The sequence below is a fragment of the Dermochelys coriacea genome, chromosome 22 (genome assembly GCF_009764565.3).
Source record: "Dermochelys coriacea isolate rDerCor1 chromosome 22, rDerCor1.pri.v4, whole genome shotgun sequence".
Taxonomy (NCBI): domain Eukaryota; kingdom Metazoa; phylum Chordata; order Testudines; family Dermochelyidae; genus Dermochelys; species Dermochelys coriacea.
Genome location: NC_050089.1, coordinates 472,271 through 485,097, shown reverse-complemented (window position 1 = coordinate 485,097; position 12,827 = coordinate 472,271). Strand labels below are relative to the sequence as shown.

Genomic DNA, 12,827 nt, shown 5'->3' with positions numbered 1-12,827 from the left:
GGAAATGGCAGCCTTCCATAATACTGCCTGCACCCAAGGCAAAAAATTCCAAAGGGAGCCCCTTGACATCCCGCACAGATGGCTGTGGGCACCATCTCAGTGGTATGGAGATGCCATCCATTATTTATAATTTTTAATTATTTTTGCTTGGGGGAGACCTGCTCAGTTGAGACGTGAACGTTTTGGAGAATTCAGTGGCTGCATCACTCATGTGTAAGGCTACGTTTTAGTCATAGGTATTTTTAGTAAAAGTCATGGACATGTCACGGGCAGTAAACAACAATTCACGGCCCGAGACCTGTCCATGACTTTTACTATAAAACTTGAGCCATGGGACCATGAGTGCTCTGGGGAGGTGGGTGGCGGCGCACAGCCCAGGACCCCTGCTGGTGCTGGGAGGGGGGACCAGGCGGCAGCATCTGATGTGGGACCCTTACTGGTCCTGGAGGCAAGGAGGGTTGGTGGGGCTGGTGGGCTCCCTACCCAGCTCCAACCGGCATGTCTCTGCAGCTCGTAGGGGGAGGGGCGGCCATAGGGGCTTCACGTGCTGCTCCCATCACAATGCCAGCTCTGCAGCTCCCATTGGCTGGGAACCGCAGCCAATAGAGCTCCGGGGCTGGCACATGCAGGAGTGGGCAGCGTGCGGAGCCTCCCGGCCACTCCACCTAGGAGCTGCATAGACATGTCAGTGGGAGCCAGGGAGCGCCCCCCCAGGTAAGCACCGCCATGCACCCCAAACCCCTGCCCCAGCCCTGAGCCCCCTCCCACACACCCAAACTGCTCAGAAGTCACGGAGGTCATGGAAAGTCACGGAATCCGTGACTTCCATGACCTCTGTGACAGACATAGATTCATAGATACTAAGGTCAGAAGGGACCATTCTGATCATCTAGTCCGACCTCCTGCACAACGCAGGCCACAGACTCTCACCCACCCACTCCGCAGCCTTACTCACGTGTTCTCCAGAAAAGCTACCTGATGGATGAAAGATCTGGTGAGACTGACTTTGTTTATGTCTCTAACAACATGGGATGGGGTGGTAAAAATCACTGGGATATGAAACTATTCAAATACAAAGCGTAAGACCCAGGATCAAATTTCCTGAAGAGTCGCGGGTTCCCAGGAGTAATAATGCAGCCTCTGCATTTAGAGGGTAGCACAGAGGGCATAAACTACCTTGCTGCTTTGTTTGATATAAAAAAGCACCCAGGGAATGAATAAGAGCCCGAAGGAGTCCTCCCCTTTTCTCTCTACATCCGATCGCAGTGCAGACTCTGTTACTCCCAAACAGCGAGCCCTCTCCCCTTTTGACCCTAGCTAAGAGCAAAGTAGCTAATTTTGTTCACCTGCCACAGTCCCCAGTAAATTCTGAATAGGTATTTCTTGCCATTGCAAATGAATTCCAGTTAGTTTCTTCCCTTGGCATGCTCTGACCTGGGGAAAATCATATAGCTTCTAATGCTACACAGGTGAGACCCTGCATTTCAGTTTCAACATTTCACTCTGCGTCAGTGGAAACCAGATAGCACCTGATCAGCCTTAGAGCCCTTTGAACTTGCACTCACCTTCTTTTCACATCAATGCATTTATTTCTTATTTTACCAAGCTTAATAAAATTCTTGGAAGTGCATTTTCGCTACCGCATCCTCCCTGGTCCATACCTTGTCCTCAGCTCTTTGAGCCTGGATGAGGAAGAAAAAATAAAATCCAAATCTAGGTTCTTTTTAAAGTATAAAGGGAATTGCTGGCTCAGATCATACAGTGAAACTGATCAGATATGTGAAATACAAGTATGCTGGGAATATTGTGGCAGTGACAGAGCCCTGGACAAGCACCTCCTGTTGCTATTCCTGTACTGCCTGGGTAATTTATTCAGCCTAGGCCCTGCAATACATCATAATCTTTGCCTGAGGGAATCATTTATACCTGACACAGGGCTGCCATAATGATGTTTAATTCATACAGGAGAAGTGTTTTGATGAAGAACCTAAAAAGAAAAGAAAAGGCTTTAAGTTGATGTTGAGATTTCAGCTAGTTTCCTGTAACTTCATTAAAACTCTTCTCTTTCTGCTTCCCAAGAATATATATAGTGCTGCCTATCTGCCTTGTTACCTCCGTTAATGCCAATCTCCTTGTGGGTTTTGATGGACAGGCCTGGGTTCTTCTGGATCCTGCCATCCACTCAACAGAATGTAACTTCTTTTTCTTCCCATATGAATATATTTGGCAGTGCCTCCACCTGCCTTGCTCCTTCCTGGCAGAGTCACCAGGGCAGCTTGGGAGGAAAAGTCTAATCACAGGGAAACCCCCACTTACTTGCAGATAGTTGCAGACTACAAAGAGATAACAAAAACACATTACAATGTATTTAACAGTAATTCTATTAAACAGAAGGTAAATGTAACATAACAGGGTAAAACACTATTCTCAGGGTCACTGGTGTCAATGCTGATAATACCTGTGAATTTCCCAGTCATGTGACCTGATATAGCAAATGTACAATTAGTGTCCCGTTGGTACACATATTTCACAGGGGTCCTTGATGACTGTGACCATGAGGTCTTTGGTGCAGCAGCAGCTAGCAATGTGGCTGACTGGGTTCAATACAGCCCAAAGGACTCACACGTGGTAGGGTGGTAAGTCCCTCTGCAGATTTAATAGGCAGCAGGTAATACAATCCCCAAACCTTTCCCCCCTGGGCTTGAGGACACAGTTCAGGGAGTAAGGGTCTCCCAGACAATTTCTCTGATAAGCTAACTGAAGGATGGTGCACTCACAACTCCACAATGGATCCGCAGGTTCAGAGATGGCTCTGGACTCCTCAGCACTACAGAGGGGCTGATGATCACTGCTGGCAGGCGTCCTCTCCATGCAGGAGTCAGGCTGATTCTGGTGCCAGGATTTCCCCTCCCCACCAAGGGATGCAGGGCTCACGGTGCAGGTTACAATAACTCTACTAAACTCCAAACTGTAGTCTCCGGCCCTAGTGCTCGACACACTCCCAGCAGGTGGCAGCCCATGACAAGCACCCGGAGCAGAGGTGGTGACTGATCTCACCTAGGGACCTTGGGGGCTAACTTAGCCGGGCTGGGTGAAGTTTTCCCAACAAAACTCTACAAACTGGGTGTTGCCTTGGAGCGGGAAAGGCTCACGCTGTGGGATCTTGTTCTCAGGACCCCAGAGGCCAGTTCTCAGGGGGAACATTGCACGCAGGCCTGGGACTCACCAGTCCTCCCCACCCCTGACAAGCAGTTCTGCCCTTACCCTGGCTGGCTGCAGACTGCTCCAAAATGACTTCTCCCCCTTTGGGGCTCCCTGGGAGGGCATCTCACTCCCTGTTGGTCAGGCTAGCCCTTCTAACTTGGCTTTCCCTTGTCAATCCTTTGCTCTGACCAGGCTCCTGCAAGCCTTCCCCAAACCAACAGGGCCCTTGTTCTACATAGTGGCTCTCCTGTCTCCCTCTGGGTTGCTGAGCAGACTCCGAGTCTCTCCTGGGCCCCCTTCCTTCCTTACAAGGGACAATGTGCCTCTTGCTGAACTACCATCACACAGAGCCCTAGGAATCTCCTTGTGAGTTACGTATTTATACTTGCACACCTTTCTGTTTAAAACCATGTTTCTTTGCTGTTCTGGAAATAATTTGATTGAGACTCACACGTTTAAAATTCATTAATAGATTGAGGGTTTTCAACTCAAGCAGCAAATGATTGTTCAGAAAAAAGGTAGTTATTGCTACTACTGCCTAAGGCTAACTGTGTTCTGTGTCCGATGTGGGCAATGCAGGCAACATTTGGGCCTGCAGGGAATATATTTGAATGATACTTTGCATTGGCACTTAGGGTCAGTTGTGCCAAATTGCAATATTTTTTCAGTAGGAAAATTTGATCAAGGTTGCCTGCCAGATTCATTGTATTTGCAGTCCGGCAAGACCAGAGTCACCTGTAATGAGCTTCCAGAGGAATCCATTTGGAGTACTTAATACCCTAGAACTCTGCTATATATTCTTAAATTGCCATGTACTGGCATCTTACCTGTTACTAACTATTTACATATATACAGGCATAGCACATTCTTTTACCACCATCTCCATATTCTAATTAGACCTTGAACACCTCAGTTCAGCAGCCAGTAGAGCTGTATCACTGCTGACCACTCAGGGTAGACAAAGGCAAGCTGGAGTTTGCATTGATTGAGCTAATCAAGATTTAAAACTGGGGCAAATTTGGATTAATAGTGATATAGCTGCACCAGACACTGGCCCCCCAGTTGCTGAATTGCTGCTCCCCAAGAGCAGACAAGGACTCTGACACAGCTCAATCACTTTGATGTGAACTTAATGAAAACAACAGGTACAAGCAAGAGTGATGAAGTAGTTACTATTTACTACATCACCTCCAGTAAAGAAACACTAAAATCTCTCTTTTTCCATTTGCCAATCCTACATCTTCATTGAGAAATGGAGTATTTTACGCCAGCTTACAGAAGAAAAGCTCTAATAAAATCCATCTTAAACCATTTTGCCTTTATCTCTGTGAATGGCAGAAAGCTCTGCAGCCCAGCAGAGTCACCGTGAAATCAAGCAGCCATTGTGTGTTTTGTCACCATGGCAACACAGTTTTACCTGCACTGTTATTTAAGCTTTTCTTTCTCCTTTCCTGCCCTGTAGGTTAACCTGGATCTGACCTCCCTCCTTGACAGTGAAGATAAAAAGTCAAAGAACAAACGGGGAGTCCTACCGAAGCACGCTACCAATATAATGCGATCCTGGCTCTTCCAGCATCTTATGGTGAGAAAAGTCAACAAGCGTGTAAGAGAGTTTAAGCAGGGACAGGTTTTAAGGGTACCCATCTTACACTGCCTCTTCATGAGAGAATAGTTAATATGTGCTAATGCTTTGATAAAATGTCGTACAAAAATCTTCAGGAGATACAGATAAAAACCTTATTTTCTTTAACAAAGAGGAAGAATGATGTTATGTATGAATTTAAACCTTAAGAATGTAAATGAAGGAATTTTTAAGAAATCGAATTAATGTTACACCACTTATTCCATTTGTCTATTTTTTGTATTTCTCTCAGCCTGGAGCATGGAAATAGATTGATTGGCTTCATTTCAGTTTCTAACCAGTTGTATCTTCATGCATTTGCACAACCTTTCAGTGTTTGGGATGGAAATGCTACACAGGCACATTTATTTCTTTAAAAACAAACCTTGAAACTTTTCTATTGGGCTTAGCTTTTGCAAAGTTTGTTTCCACAAAACCTAAATTTTGGGTCAATTTGACCCATCATGTGCTCCTTGAAAAGGTCTTGCATGACAAAGATGAATATTTATTATCAAGGAAAATAAAGTGCAAAGACAGCACCAATGCACCATTATGGCTACACAGAAAAAAATCACAAAATCAGAAAATGCATGGGCTAAGGTGTGTGAGCAATGTTAACTCAGGGCTTGTCTACATGGTATGGCAGTGCACACTTAGAGGGCTATGATTTCTCAAATGAACCAAAGTGTTACTCACTAACTGGACTGTGTTGACCCTGCTGGTGAAAACTAAAAGTTCCATGGTGCACATTAACACAATAAAGTACTATGCTAATGTTCAATAGGGAACTTTTAGTTCATGCATGGACCAGTTAGTGCACAGCATCTTGATGCACTTTGAAAATCATACCCCTCTAGTGTGCATTGCTGCACTGTGTAGATGAGCCCCCAGTGCTGTTGTACATCCTGTGGATTTTAGGTGTACATTTTATAATTTAAGGAAAACTATATTAAGATATACAATTAACGAAACAAATAGAGAAAACCACACAACTGTGCTTAACACAGGGCCCAATTATCCCTCCGGGGGACGATATAGAAAAAGGAGCTAAGAGGGAAGAAAATTCTGTGTAGCTACCCTTTTAGCAAACGGCTGGATAGTGTTCACTAAATCTTGTGGATTTCTAGGCGCCCACCTGAACCATGGCTGATTAACTGGAGGACAGGGTCATTAGTGTGGAGATCTTGTAGCTCCACAAAGGCTGTGTCTCTCCAGTGAAGCCATACTCCCTCCTGCTTTTATACCCTGGGAAGAAGTTTTCTCCATCATGGAGGGGACCCACAGAAAGACTCCCAGTGATGATAGTAGGCTTTTGATCAGTTCCTACATGCCTGCCAAGTTTCCAGAACCAGCATATCTTTGTGCTAAAAGGTGTGGTTGAGCATTTTGAAAACAAGAAAGACCATTTTCTTACGTATTAGGAAACAGGCAGCCAGTGAAGAACTCAGAGGAGGGGTAATGGGTTGTGCAGCCTGTCCCTACCCCACAGAGCTCATAGTAAAAAGCCAAGTTGCTCTGAAACTCAAAATAATAAACCAGACCTTATTTTCCTATCGAATCTTTGTGCAATTGCTGTGTCAGTAACCTGGGGGTATTGTTTCAGTGTGGAGGTTTGTTTACCTAAATGCAGTAAAAGTATCTTTGTCAGAGTTCCCTCCCCACGCTGAACTCTAGGGTATAGATGTGGGGACCTGCATGAAAGACCTCCTACACTTATTTTTATCAGCTTAGGTTAAAAACTTCCCCAAGGCACAAATCCTTCCTTGTCCTTGGATGGGTACTGCTGCCACCACCAAGTGAATTAGACGAAGATTCAGGAAAAGAACCACTTGGAGTTCTTGTTTCCCTAAAATATCCCCCCAAGCCCTTTCGCCCCCTTTCCTGGGGCGGCTTGAGAATAATCTACCAACCAAATAAGTAAACCAGATTCTTAAAAAACAGAACTTTATTATAAAGAAAAAAAGTAAAAGAAGCACCTCTGTAAAATCAGGATGGAAGTAACTTTACAGGGTAATCAGATTCAAAACACAGATGATTCCCCTTTAGGCAAAACTTTAAAGTTACAAAAAACCATGGATAAACCTCCCTCTTAACACAGGAAAATTCACAAGCTAAAAACAAAAGATAATCTAATGCTCCTTGCCTTCTTTACTTACTCTTTTTGCAATATTGAGACTCATTTTAGGATGATTTTAGGAGAAGGAGTTTTCTGACCTGATGCTTCTCTGCTTCCCCAGGGAACACACAAAACAAAGAGCACAAACAAAGCCTCCCCCACCCCAGATTTGAAAGTATCTTCTTTCCACATTGGTCCTTTTGGTCAGGTGCCAACCAGGTTATTTGAGGTTCTTAACCCCTTACAGGTAAGGTGGAATTCTAGGCTACACTTAGCTTTATGGTTATGACAACCTTCATTTATGGTTCCATTATGCAGAGCACAGAAGGAATGGCAGCTGATGATAACAGTGTACACACAGTGGGTATGCAGTCCCAAATCCCAGAAAACATAGTTACCTATAACTATCAAAGTAAATCAGAAGTATATGGGAATAAAAACATAGCTGACATGGATGAGAATGTTTACAAACAGCTCTATGTATCGTAATACAGTATCACTTTTAGCATACTCCTGCCTGCCTGCCAGCTCTGATGATATCCATAGTGCATCTGTTGTTGCAGACGGAACTAGACTGGGCAAATATCAGGAAAAAATTATTCCTGAAGAGTTGGTTGATTCTAGAATGCCAAATTTGCAATGCATTTGCCAAGCATTACAGTGACTTCTTTGACCATCTGCCCCCTGCCTTATTAGTGATGAGACCTCAGGGTAGCATCTCTTAGGGTAATTTACACACTTCCTAAGATGTCTAGATTTGCGCCCTTTTTGTTAAGAGTGCTCTGTGCACCTGCTAGCTAGAGCAAGTAGGGAATCTGGCTGCGTCAGATATAGAGATATCAGAAAACCAAGCACCTATATACAGTGGTGATGGGAACATTGGAAACCCAATGCTGGGATGAAAGTACTGGTAGTTATGGAAACCCAAATAAGGACCTGTCCCACACATACACCATCTCTATATATGTATTATCTTCTATCTGCTCACCACCATGGTAACTTTTCAGAGCTCTTAGCAGCAGATTTTCAAAGGGATTTAGGAACATAAAGATGCAGATAGGTGCCTACTGGGATTTTCAAACACTTTGGTGCCTATGAAAATCCCTCTAGGGGTCCTATCTGCATCTTTGGGTGCCTAAATACCTCTGGAAATCTGACCCTTGGTTCATAATTTTACCAGAAAGTATGGCCACTTCACATTCTTGCCCTGCCAGAGAACAGCTAATTTTTCTTGTACACTGTTTTCACTAGATTAAAAATGTTTTATTTCTGTTGCTTCTGCCATGCAGGCATTACAAAGGGCTGCACATCATGGATCATAAAATACCATATGCAAGGCAACATTAGAGGCAATAGAAAAGAGTGGGACCTTTAACAAAGTCATACATTTCTTTGTTAATTAAACTGTCCAAAAGAGATAGAGAAATGCTGAAAATTTGGGCAGAATTCTGAACTTGCATACCTCCAGTAATTGCTGGTGGGTAGGCAGCACAAGGGCCTGCATAATTGCTTTATATGAATGGATGTCCCAGGACTTCGTGTCCCCAGGAGAAAACCCCATAGCAGTTCTCCAGATCAAAATCCAGAACCACCAGAAGATTATGCAGTTTGATCTGAGTATTTTGCAGCACTTTGGGGACTCCCCTGGCTCTCCCTCCGCAACTCAAGAATTTCCTGGGCAGAGCAGGAGGTATGGTTCAACTCCAGGTTTTGCTGTCTGTGATGTCTAGGAAGATCGGGGGGGGGGGGGGGGAGATGGAACCAGCCCTTGGGAAAGCACCCTTCCTGCGTGGTACTACATCAACTTCGAAAATACCAGTTCCTTAATTCCAGTCAAGTATAATGACCTTGCAGATATGATCGATAAAGGGAACACCAATGACCCACCCTCACACCAACTCTGTGACTGCCCTGTAGAGCTCCAGCCAGAGGATAAGATTCCCCTTTGGGTATAATTACCCGTTATCAGAACCCAAGCTCAAGAGCCTTTGAGATTTCAGGAGCCAGCAAACAGAGCTATAAACAGGGGAGTTTGAGTGGGAGTTTGTAAGGGGAGTTTGCGGGGAAGACTAAGAGAGCCAGGCAAAGGAACAGACAGGCTAGTGAAGGGAGTATGTGATGGTCTGGCAGTGTTTTGGTGCTTGTTGCGGGTTTGTTTTGCTGTGGGGCGTGGTGTTTTGGTTTGGTTTGTGTTTCCCAGACTAACAGGACTTAGGTGAGAAGGCTATGACAGATACGAGGCAGTAGTGGTAGTGACCCAAGCAGTGGAAGACACAATGAAGATGACTGAATGTAGAAGCTGTGGCATGTACATGATCCTGGAGGGGGTACCTGAAAAGAGTTTCGTCTGCATGAAGTGCGGCCTGATAGAGCTGATGGAAGAAAAGATCCGAGGATTGGAAATGCAAGTGGAAACTCTGGTTGAGTTTAGAAAGGGGTTCAAGTGGATGATGGAGCAAAGACATGAAGAGGCTGAAGGGAAAAGCTCAGACTTGCAGATGGAAGCAGGACCAAAGAACTCTGAGGGGAGACTGCTGGGTGAGGAAAGTGGACACTGAAACATATGACTAAGAGAACCAGGCAGAGGAAAAGACAGGGTAGGGAAGGAGAAACAGAGCTCAGGAACAGGTTTGCGGAGTTGGAAAATGAAAGAAGGGGCAGAGCAGGTGGTCACTGAAGGTGAGAGGGCAAGGAAGAAGAGAAGAGCAGCTAGTCCTATAGGAAGAGGGCAAGAGTCAATGGAGATAACAATACCAAGTATGAGCCCCAGGAGGATACAGGATGGGTTGCAGAGGACTGCAAGGGACAATAGGAATCAAGAGGACTTGCAGCTAGAGGGAACAGGGGATAGGCTGGAGAATCACACCATCGCCAGGAAAAGGCAAGTCTACATGATTGGGGACTCCTTACTGAGAAGAACAGACAAGCCTGTAACAAGAGCTGATCCAGAGAACAGGAGGGTGTGCTGTCTGCCAGGTGCTAAGATACAGGATGTGGACCTGAGGCTGAAGAGGATCCTAATGGGAGCGGGAAAGAATCCACTGATTGTCCTTCATGTGGGAACAAATGATACGGCTAGATTGTCGCTGGAACATATCGAGAGAGACCATGCCAGGCTGGGGAGGATGCTTAAGGAAATAGAGGCTCAGGTGATCTTCAGTGGGATTCTGCCTGTTCCTAGAGAAGGGCAACAAAGGTGTGACAAGATTATGATGCTCAACAGATGGCTCAGGCAGTGGTGCTATAAGGAGGGCTTTGGGATGTATGGCCACTGGGAAGCATTCATGGACAGAGGACTGTTCTCTCAGGATGGACTTCACCTGAGTAAGGAGGGAAATAGACTTCTAGGATGGAGGATGGCACAACTGATCAAGAGAGTTTTAAACTAGGAATCTGGGGGAGATGGTTGGGAGATGTCTGTGGTGTTTAGATGCTGCTTATAATTATTAGAACTGGGAGCACTGACTGTTGGGAGTCTGAAAAGACAGGAAACAGGAAGGAGGGGGGAAGTTGAGGAGTGAGAGCTACCAAGAATGCAGCAGCAGCTTGGTAAGGAGGTTTCCCATTTAAAAATAAAATCCTATTGAAGTTTATTAGTACCTTGCCTCGTTGCTTCAACATTTTAGTGATGAGGATGAATCTTCTGCCTCTGAACCCTCCTGCACCCTTTCTGCAAAGCCCAGGTGAGCCTCCAATTGCCTTTATTGCCTGGATCCATATGTTTGAGACTTATCTGCTTTCAATCACTGCTACAGAGATTTCTGAAGTAAGAAAGCATGCTCTGCTAATCCACTGCCTAGGAGCAGAAGGGCAGGATATATTTTACACTTTTCCCCTTGCAGATGATAAACATGAGACTGCACTCACTGCATTAAAGAACCTTTTTGTGCCAAAAGTGAATGTAGTAGCTAATTGCTACAGATTTTGCCAGCATGAGCAGAAAACAGGGGAGACTATAATGCAGTATATTGCTTCCCTGAGGAGTCTGATTGTAACTTGTGACTTTGGGACTATGGCAGGTGAGATTATTAGAGACCAGCTCATTGAGAAAACAACCATGCTTCGTGTAAGAAAATGCTTACTTCTAGAACCACAATTTACACTAGAAAAAGCAATAACAATTGCTACTCAGATTGAGTCAGCTACAGCTGAAGCCAAAATAATGAGCATGGATACAGAATGCACAGTCCAGGCTGTGACTCCTCTGCAGAAAAGCTCACTATCGCTGCAGACAAACAATTACAAGAGGAAAACTAATGGAAAACCACCAAATCAGCAAATTCAAAATACAGTAAAAGTATGCTTTCATTGTGGATCCCCACAACACCTTGCAAGCTACACAGGATGTCCGGCAAAAGTAGCTCAGTGCAATCATTGCAAAAAGATTGGGCATTTTGCTAAAGTATGTCGCAGCAGCCAGTTCAATCAACAGGTGCATGCAGTTTCAATACCAGATGTTACTGTGCTGAGCGTGGACAAAATCACTACTGCACATATGCCAGAACAAATAAAGTGCAATGTAAATGTTTCCGCCATACCCTCAGGCAAATCAGACTCTATTCAGCTAATATTGGACACTGGCTCAGCAGTATCTATACTACCTGATTCCATCTATTTGCATTACTTTAAAGATGTGCCTCTTACTGAACCCAAACTTCACATGGTGTGCTATTTGAAAAACCATATTCCAGTACATGGCTGGCTGCCAGCAATAGTTACTTTTGGTGATTGCTGTGTAACTGCAGAGTTCTACATTGTCCGCAAAGGCCCTCCTATCCTTGGCAGAGATGTATTGGCTGCTTTAAATCTCAGGGTAGCACACCATTTTCAGCTGGGACCCAACACCAGGTTGGGGAGAAACTTGGCTGTGTTTATGGGTTTCTGCATAAAGTTAAAATGAGGAACAATGTGATGCCTGTACAACAGAAGTTATGGCACCTACCATTTTCAGTCAGGGAAGCTGTTTCAGAGGAACTTAGAAAACTTGTTCAAAAGGACATTATTGAAGAGATTGACTCCTTGGAATGGGTTTCACCTATAGTAGTGACGCAGAAGAAGGGTTGAGGCATTTGCCTTTGTGTGGACTTAAGGGAGCCAAATAAAGCTATTGTGATTGACAGCCATCCTCTTCCTCACATAGAAGAAGTATTTGCAGAACTCCATGGAGCAAAGATGTTTTCTACTCTTGATTTGCAGAGCACATACTACCAGGTTATGTTGCATGAAGATAGCAGAGACCTCACAGCATTTATCACACATGAGGGACTATTTTGTTTTAAACGTGTTCCATACGGTCTTGCATCTGCCCCAAGTGCCTTCCAAAAATGATGTAATTGATTCTGAAGGATCAACATGGAGTTCAGTGCTATCTGGATGATATTATAGTGTTTGAAAATACTTCTGAGGAGCATGACAATAACCTGCAGTCTGTACTAAACTGCATCAGCAAAGCAGGCCTCAAGCTCAATAGGTCCAAATGCAAATTTAGACAAACTGAACTCTCCTTTCTGGGGCACACAATTTCACAGGCTGGACTAAAACCTGATCCAGATCATATCCTGGCTATTTCAAATGCTCCTCCTCCAACAGATTTGCAAACCTTACATTCCTTCTTGGGTCTTACCTCCTGTTATGCAAAATTCATTGCCAATTATACTTCTGTCATTGAACCGTTACGAGAATTGCTATGGAGAAGTTCAACCTTAGTGTGGACAACGGATGCACAAGCTAGTTTCGAAAGGGTGAAAGATTTGCTTGTACATAGTCCAGTACTTGCACTATTCACTCCTGCATTGCCCACAATTGTAACTACTGATGCTTCTGATTATGGACTTGGGGCTGTCCTCAAACAATTGCATGAGGACAACACAGAGAGGACTGTTGCAT

General features: G+C 44.6%; 1 protein-coding gene across 7 annotated transcripts in view; it reads left to right on the top strand.

Annotated features, from left to right (window-relative positions):
* Positions 1-12,827, top strand: part of PKNOX2 (PBX/knotted 1 homeobox 2) — a 715,219-nt gene that overhangs the window by 639,367 nt on the left and 63,025 nt on the right. For all 7 annotated transcript variants that reach the window (XM_043500983.1, XM_038380894.2, XM_043500981.1 and 4 more), the window contains one exon: positions 4,667-4,786. In XM_043500983.1, the coding sequence (XP_043356918.1) occupies positions 4,667-4,786 (120 nt within the window). The remainder of the gene's footprint in view (positions 1-4,666; positions 4,787-12,827) is intronic.